General features: G+C 58.3%; 1 protein-coding gene across 1 annotated transcript; it reads right to left on the bottom strand.

The window, feature by feature from the left end:
* Positions 1-1132: 1132 nt before the first annotated feature.
* On the bottom strand, positions 1133-3602 carry LBX1 (ladybird homeobox 1). Its single transcript, XM_012439642.2, has 2 exons — positions 2637-3602; positions 1133-1929 (listed from the first exon to the last, which is right to left on the bottom strand). The coding sequence occupies exons 1-2, from the start codon at positions 2959-2961 to the stop codon at positions 1409-1411; spliced, it is 846 nt and encodes a 281-aa protein (XP_012295065.1). The 5' UTR covers positions 2962-3602; the 3' UTR covers positions 1133-1408.
* Positions 3603-8345: the final 4743 nt, after the last annotated feature.

Raw genomic sequence — 8345 nt, 5'->3', positions numbered from 1 at the left:
GTCCACCCCTCTCACCCTTTGTTCAACGCAAATTAATGTTGTACTATGGTGTGCCTCCCCACACACAGGCATTTTCTCCCAGCATTTCACTGCTCCCTTTTTACCCCGACCTGGCGAAGCCCGCATCTCTCCCGATTTAGTAGCTGCCTCGGGTTTAAGGGCAGAAGCGCCTCCTCCTGCTGCTTCCCCCTCTCCCCTCACTCTAAAGCCTGCCCTGAAAATCCCCCCAAACCTCCAAGGCTGGGGCGACCGGCGAGAAGCAGTGGCAAGAAGCCCAGCCTGCCTCTGCTTCTCGGAAACGGGCCCGCTCACTCAAACACGGTCGCCGCCGGTTCTAGTAAAATGGCAAAGACTTTATTTATTGGAGAAAGAGGCCTTGGGTACAGTCTGGGGAGGAGAGGGCAAGGGAGGAGCAGGGAAGGGGCACTCGCAACCCACCCTCATCCGGCCACCCTCCTCGGGCCAAGTTGAGCTAGGAGTGGGGTGTTCAAGGTGTCAAGAGAGACCCAGAGCTGCGGAGGAGGTGGGGTGAGGGCTTGGATCGGCCTCCTCTCTGTCTCTGTCACATGCAAAAAAATTCTAAAAAGAGTACAAAATAATTATAGGGCTTTGGGTTCTGTTTTCGATGGTTGGTTGGTTGGATTTCCCCCTGCATTGTCCCTAAGAGCCGGACTCCAACAGTCAGTCGGAGGAAATGCAGAGGGAGGGAAGAATCTTAAAAATAGCATTAGTGGGCATTCGGAGGCAGAAATGGCATTGAAAACAGACTGCTCTCTCAGAGGGTGGGGAGGAAAGATCGATTTTGAAACTTGCAAGTCAGGACCCGGCTGCCCCCCTCATCCCCTTCCCACTCAAGGAAAAAACGCAGGAAGAAATAGAAGTCAACTGCAATAGGCCGAGGGAGGCGAGGAGGGAGCAGGCCGGTGCATTCGCCACATGCAGAGAAAAATCAAAACAGCCGGAGCTGCCCGTCCTCTAGACCGCAGGGTCAGTGTTCGCAGCCCTGGGTTCTGCCTCGCCCTCAGCAATCCCGGCAGCCCGAGAGCTTTGAAAACATCGAAATCTCCGAGATTTAAAAAATAAAAATAAAAGAAAGAAAAAAATCAGGCTGCAGTGGGAAGAACCCGCTATATAGGTTTAAATATTTATACAGAAGCCATACAGAATTGCACGGCGAGGGCTTCCGGGGCGGCGGAGGCCGCTGGCTGCAGCCGGCCCGGCCGGCCAGCCCGGGTTTATTGCTTCGTGAGGGAAGAGGCGGCTGCCAGGAGCCGAGTCCGGGGCCGGGGACAGGGGAGGAGGCGGGAGTTGGCAGAGGAGGTCCCAGCTCCCCTCGGCAGTCCGGTCCGGGAGGTGGTGGGCTTGCGGGCGTTAGGAACCCAGGGCAGCGGAAGACCTGGAGTGCCGCTCAATCGTCCACGTCGATCTCTTCGTCTTCTTCGTCCTCCGAGCAGTCCTGGCTGCTGGCCGGCTGGTCCGTGAGCGGAGAGGCAGGCGAGAGCTGCAGGGGGCCAGCGCCCGGGGCCTGCTGGGCGCCTGGGGGGAGGACCGGAGAGCCCGGCCTTGACTTGGCTCTGCCGCAGCCGCCGCCACCGCCGGCTGTGGCCTCCGAGTTCTGCTCGAGTTCGGCCAGCGCCACGATGTCCATCTGCCCGCTGGGGCCCAGTTTCTTGGCGGACTCTACGTCGGCCTTCATCTCCTCCAGGTCCCGCTTGAGCTTAGCGCGCCGATTCTGGAACCAGGTGATAACTTGCGCGTTGGTGAGGCCCAGCTGTTGCGCGATTTGGTCGCGATCGGCGGGGGACAGGTACTTCTGGTATAGAAAGCGTTTTTCCAATTCATAGATCTGGTGGTTGGTGAAGGCCGTGCGCGACTTTCGCCGCTTCTTAGGGGTCTGCCGCTGCCCAAAGATGGTCATCCCGTCGCGGCCTGGGAGGAAAGGACAGTGTAGGCTCGCGTTGGGAGAGAGGAAGCCCCACCCTGGCTCTTCCCCCCATAACTCCGTACCCCACCCAGGCCTGTCTGGCCTGCAGTCTACCAATGTTCCCTTCTCAGATTTAATTCAGCCTCCAGGACCAGGGCAAGCCTTGGCTACGGCAAACCTTCTCCTGTCTTTGGTCTCCCAGAAGTCCCTAGGAAAAATTGTTTTAGTCTCTGCCCACTACCTAAGAGTTGGTTGGAAAGACCCAAAGTCTCTGAGAGTGTGAGAAAGCCAGACAGGGACACCCTAATTGCGATGTGAATGTTGGTTCTCCATCCCTTCCCAATCATTTAAACTCTGCCCTACCCAGAAGGTCCCAGCAAAAGACTCTCGATTCCCCACGCCGAGTAGCTGGGCTAAGAGCTCCCAGGACACAGGGAACGCAAGAGAGCCCGGCAAAGCACGCAGACTGCGGAGAGAGGTTGGGTTCCCACCACCCCTTTCCGGCCACCTCCCAACTCTGGCCTACCCAGAGGCCCCTAGGAAATAAGGACTGGGTTCCGTCCCACCTATTTTCACTCCCATAAGCAGCTGCTCAGGCTAGAAGGCCCTGGCGGCCGGAGCGGGCAGAGGCGAGCAGAGGCATAGGGCACGAAGCGCTCAGGGCACAGGGCGCGAGGCGCTGGGTGCAGGGGGACCCAGCAGCTGCGCCTACCTTCGGCTGCCTGCAGAACGCTGACCTCCAGCCCCTTAAACGTCTTGCTGGCGAGCTCCTCCAGCGCGCACAGCGGCGAGGTCTGCGAGAGCAGCGCGCGGCCCGCCAGGGGCAAGCCGCCCGGCGCGTGCTTGTCCGCGGCGGCCAGCAGGTGCGCCGCCCCGCACAGCGAGTAACTTCTCCGCACAGACGGCTTGTTGAGGATGTCCTCGATGCTGAACGGAGTCAGTGGCTTGTTGGAGTTGGCGGGCGGAGGCAGGTGGTCCAGCGGGCTGCGCCGCCGCTCCTCCCCCGGCACCGCCTTGCCGTCTTCCTTGGAAGTCATCTCGGCCTCGTTCGGGGGCCCGGCCTGGGCGGCTCGGGCCGGGGGGACCCAGCCCTCGGGCAGCTCGGGCGCCGGACGGCGCGGGCGGGAGGCGGCTGGTGGGAAGGAGGCCGCACTGGGCAGGACGCGGGCCGGGCGCGGGGCCGATTAGCGCGGCCGCTGAGGCGGGCAGAACAGCGCAGGGCCCCGGGAGGAGGGTGCTGACGCGGGTGCCGCCGCTGCCCGGGCTTCCAGCAATCCGGGGCCGGAGCCGGGGCGCGCTGCGCGGGGCTCCAGTTTCGCCAGCCCCGGTGCTATTTAAAGGTGTCAGGTGGCTCGGCAGTGGCTCCTGGCCCCGGGTCCTGGCGGCCGCAGTTGGAAGAGCCGAGGCGAGGGCGCCGATCCCGGACTGCGAGGGAGGCGGAGAGACGGGGCAATTGACTATTGCTAACAAGTTAGCCTTGATCGAGGTGTAATCAATTATCTGCAGCGGCACTACTCTCTCTTTCTCTCTCCTTTCTCCCTTTCTCCTCTCTTCTTTCTCTCTGTTCTCTCCTGTTCTCTCTCTCTCCCTCCCTCCCTCTCTCTTCTCTGCTCCCCCCCGTCTCTCTCCTTCTCTCCCTCTCCCTCGCCCTCTCTTTCACTCTCTGTCTGTCCAATGCAGGCGGCTCTAAGTTGGGAAGCTCATTAATTAGCGGGCCGGGGGTAGGAGGAGCCGGCTGGAATTAGCCTGCCTAATGCGCCTGTCAGTCCGGGCGCCGCGCCGCGCTCGGCCCGAGCTGTTTGTAAATTACATTAGCAGCCCCTTTATTGCACCCGAACCTCGGGCGACGGAAAAGCCACCGCCCCCACCCCAAACTGCGAGCCACCCTCCTGGCGCACCCGCCTCCCGCCGGCCTGGCTGCAAAAACAGCACCGGCCCGGAGGTCTCGGTCTCTCCGACCCGGGATATGGAGCCCGAAAGGGTGGCGGGAACCCCAGCCTGGGAGGGACGCGGCCGCCGCGCGGGCCAGGTAAGACCAGGAGACGGGGTGGGCCCCGCTGCCGCCTAGCGTGGACTTTGAGGAGCTGAGATCAAGAGCCCAGCGCCTCTACCCGTGACCCTCTTGCCCCTCACCCCACTGCCTGGGCGACGTGCCTGGGGAGAGGGAATCTGAAGCCCTCTTGGGCTGGCCCTCAGGAGGTCAGAGTCGGCTCGGCAGCCCTGGGTGGGCGACGCGGGAAGGGGGTGGAGGACCCCAGGGGTTGGGGGAGGGGGCTAGTTGGGCAGCACAGCCTTCTCCACGCGGAGAGGCGGAGGAGAGAATTGTTGGTGGCTCTGGGAGCCTCTCCCCCGGCCTGATTCCCGAAGCGGCCGCCCTACCTCCTCTGGCAATCTTGCACACTTTCCTCCGGCATCCGCTCCCCAGGCTGGTGGGGCCACCGTTGGCCTGATGATGGGCGTCTGACGGGTAGCCGGGCCAGGTGCCGGAGCTAACGGGGCCGGCTCAGTGCCTCCCCGCTGCGCTCCGCCCGGGCCCCGACCGGGGCCCTGCTGCCGGCCCCGCCTAGCCCAGTGCCCGGCTAGAGTATACGGCCAGGCCGACTCCAGCTGTTCCGGATGCGGGGCGGGGGCCAGGCCGTGGTTGGGGCTTTGCTCTCAGGAACTCGCAGGGAGGCCGGGCTTCCAGTTAGGCTGGGACTAGGGACCTTTGGGCCTGGGATCTGTGAATATCGGGAGAGCGTGTTGTGTGCATTGTTACTTGATGGTGTTTGTGTTTTTGAATGTGTTTGTGTGTGGTTCTCCATGTGTATATTTGTGTAAATGCATGTGAACCCGTGGGTATATAGGTGGTTTGAACTCAGCTATTTCTTTCATTTCCCTGAGGCACTCCAGCAGGGCTGTGCCCTCAGGCCTTCCTCTCTTGCTACCCCATTCGGTTTATGTGGGACCACTGGCCTCCTTACTAATTTTCCATTTCTGCCCTTGTAGAAAGGAGGGGAGGACCTAGAGGGGATTGGAGTCCAGGGAGGAAAAGCTGTTCCCTCCCACACGCACAGCCCCACACAGCCCCAGCCCTGGCTTTGTTTGTAAACTCCTGGGTGGGTGGGCTGTGGGTTGGGCAGCACCGCTTGGACCAGAAAAGAGCCCAGAGAGGCCAATGTGAGGACTTGTGGCCCAGGACAGGGGTTGGGATGGGAAGACTAGGATTTCTTGCCCATCACCCCTCATCTCTAACCCCAGAAAGGGAGTGAGCCAAGTTGGGCTGTGGGGCAGGAAGCAGGTTCTCTCTCTGGATGCCTCTGCAGAGCAGAGTTAGGTTTCATGATCTGGCATTCACTTGTTTGTTTGGAATCATGGCTGGCAGCTCTCTGGAGTAAAAGGGACAGTGTCGGGAGAAAGGGTTCCTGTTTGGTGCCCCAGTGCCGTGAGTGTTGAGAAGAACTCCGTACTCTGGAACTCATCTTTGTCCTGCATTTTTCGGGGGGGCGGTAAGCGAGTGGGAAGATGACAAGTCCTCAGAGACAGGACTGGTGAGAATGGGAATCACAGTTCTCTCAGAGCTGCAGACCCACCCCAGGGCAGACCTGTCTCTACTGCTTCCCTGCTGCCCTGGGAGCCACTAGGTGATGCTGACCTAGCGAACGCAGAGTAAGAGCCTGGAGACCGGCAGTCAGAGAAGGACGAGGGAGAGGGCGCCAGGGAGCTGAGCCTGGGTGACTTGGAAGCTCTGGGGCCAAGAGGGGTCTGTCTCCTCTCACTTCTTACCCTCAGGATCCCACCTCAGCCTTTTCCAGCCATAACCCCAAACCCCTGACCCAGAGCCTCAGGCAAGTGACACCCCCAGTTCTAGCAGGGAGGCAGGGAGACCCCTTTAGATCCAGGAGCCAGGACCTTTGGATCCCAATCGAGAGAAAGAAAGAGAGAGAGAGAAGGGGGAGGGAGAGAGTTCCTCCCATACTTCCACACTCTTTCTGTCCTCTTCAGGCTCTGCATTGCATCTGGTACTAGCCCACAGGATAGGACTTTAAGGACAAGCCAAGCCCCTGCTGTTGCCCATCTCCCAGACCCTCAAGACCAGCGGAGTTCAGGGTTACTGAGAAGCTGGCAGGAAGGGGAGGAATGTGAACTGGGGAGCAGAGGGGTCCCTCTGCTTGGCTTGTTCTTCATGTCTTATCCTGCTGGCTGGTATTGAGACCTTTAAGTCTTCAGCCACACCATGTCAAAAAGAACAGGACATTTCACAATCATCTGCTAAATTACTTCCACCACTGTCACCAAATCTTCCCTGGCTGGCCTGTACCTGCTGCCCAATCCTATGGCTTGGCTCTTTTGGCCTAATTGGTTGGCCTCTTGGCTAAATACACTTGGGCACACCATAGGTCTGGGGGTGTGGGGTGTGGTATGAGGTGCGGGGTGTGGGGAAGCCGGTGGTACCACCCCTACCTCCACTGCTGGAAAACCCCATGGGGGTGGGGCTGGAATCTTCTGGACTCCTGGGAGCCCAGTCTGCTTGCCTCTTGTACCCCTCTTGCAGAGCAATGAAGTATATTTCAGGTTTGTGTACTGACCCCTACCTGCCTCCCCTGCCAGACCTGAGGGCAGGAACCTTCACCTGGGTACTCCGGTTCATCTCGGACCTTCGAAGTCCTGGGAGACACCGGGGCTTCCGCTGAATATTGGTTGAATGACTTCCCATAGAGCAAATGGGGTATACATGATTGTGCAATGTGGAGGGGGATGGTTTGGGCCCCTCAGAGGAGTTTAGAAATTAAAAGGATTCCAGAAATGAGGAGCACGGGGTCTGGGGGAGAGCCTGACCTGACAGTCCAGGCTCCAATCTTTCCACCCGATCCCCTCCTGAGCCCCTGTGCTGGGGCAAGGCAGACACTCTGGGGGTCTCCCCACTCCCAGTCAGCTGGGCCAGCATCCTCTCACCTGGAGCTGAAAGCAGCTGATATTTTCCTCCACAGAGGAAGTACCTGTCTTCAGAGCCTAATCTACATGCTACCCGGATCCTGAGTTCCTGTTTGCTGCTTAAACAGCCAGCGTCCAGGTTTATTCTATCTCAGTGGATAGGAAGAGATGATTCTGCCAAAAATCTGCTTGCCCTCAGTTTAGGGAATATTCCAGACAAAGAGGAGGGAAAGAGCATTTCATGAATTGCCACAATAAGGGGACCCTGCAGACCCAAACAAAACAAGTTAATCCTTAACACAGGAGAGTAATTCACTTAAACCCCCAAAGGCTCCATTGGATTCAATCTGGATTGTTTTGGTAGCCCCATTCATTTCCAGATTATTTGTGTAAGCACCAGCGTTGCCTCTCAGGCCAGAGTTCCTTTAGAGAAAAGCGTCTGACAGCGCTTGAAACAAGTTAACTTGACCAGCAGTGCAGATCCTTTACTGTTGTTGTTGTTGTAATTGTTGTTTTTGTCCCATGATGACCTGCTACACTGAATTCGGAGCACCTCTTCTGCTATAGAAGTGGACTATGATAGACGGCCTCCTTCCACCCAGGCTGAGCCAGGACTGCCCGCTTGGTTTTTACATTTTGCCCTGGGCCACTGTCTGCAGTAACAGCAACAATAACCATGACAATAAATACCATACGCCCTTACCTTGTGCCTGGCTCCAGGCTAAGTGTTTATTCATTTCATTTATTACTCACAATCCTTCTAGGTAGCTACCGCTCTTACCCCAATTTTACATAGTAGGAAAATGAGGCCCAGAGAAGTTAAGTAACCCATCCAGAGTCGCACAGCTTGTTTTGGAGTAATCAGGATTGGAGCACTGTTTCTTTTTCTGATTCAAGTCTGTTCCCTTAATCCCTGAACCAGGGGTTTCTTAACCAGAGGTCCCCCGAGGGCTCTTTGAATGGGCTTTAGGGGCTCCGTAAACCCCAGAAATTGTGTATGTGCACCCAGAGGGTCACATTTTTCTGGGAGCAATATTACATAACACCTAGGACTCTCAAAGCAGGTGGGGATCCAGAAAAGGTAAAGGCTGGAATCAAGCCACTGGGGAAGGGGGAGGGAAGTGGCCTCCTCCCAGGCGTGGGGAGCAGGGAGGCAGTTGCTTCAAAATTCAGGCTGGGCTCCAAGCCTGCTCTTGGACCTGCCCTGCTTTCTCTAGCCATGCCCAGCTCTTAGGACCTCAGCTAGCAGGAAGAAGTGGAGGCAAGGTCTGAGGGCAGGACACTCCTTTGGTCCCCTCCCTGATTCTCCCCTTCCCTACTTCTTTTGTGAGCTGAATTCCTTCAGGGCACTGTGACATGGTGGCCATACCACAGGGGCCAGCCTCCTCCAGGCACAGCAGTCCTGCATGGAAGGAGAGGGGAGTGCTTCTCCTCTGGAAGTGTTAGGGGGCATAGACAGACCACTGAGTGACAGAGACAGGCAGGGAGGAGAAGAGACAAGTTCCCA

This window comes from Aotus nancymaae, unplaced genomic scaffold (assembly GCF_030222135.1).
Source record: "Aotus nancymaae isolate 86718 unplaced genomic scaffold, 86718_ANA_hifiasm-v0.15.2.pri h1tg000010l, whole genome shotgun sequence".
Taxonomy (NCBI): Eukaryota; Metazoa; Chordata; class Mammalia; order Primates; family Aotidae; genus Aotus; species Aotus nancymaae.
This window is presented reverse-complemented; position numbering and strand designations above follow the sequence as displayed.

Excerpts from the sequence above, each read along its gene's own strand:
- LBX1 (XM_012439642.2), bottom strand. The coding sequence starts at position 2,961 with ATGACTTCCAAGGAAGACGGCAAGGCGGTGCCGGGGGAGGAGCGGCGG. Across the intron at positions 1,930-2,636 it reads CGTTCTGCAGGCAGCCGAAG|GCCGCGACGGGATGACCATC; the intron begins GTAGGCGCAGCT and ends CTTTCCTCCCAG.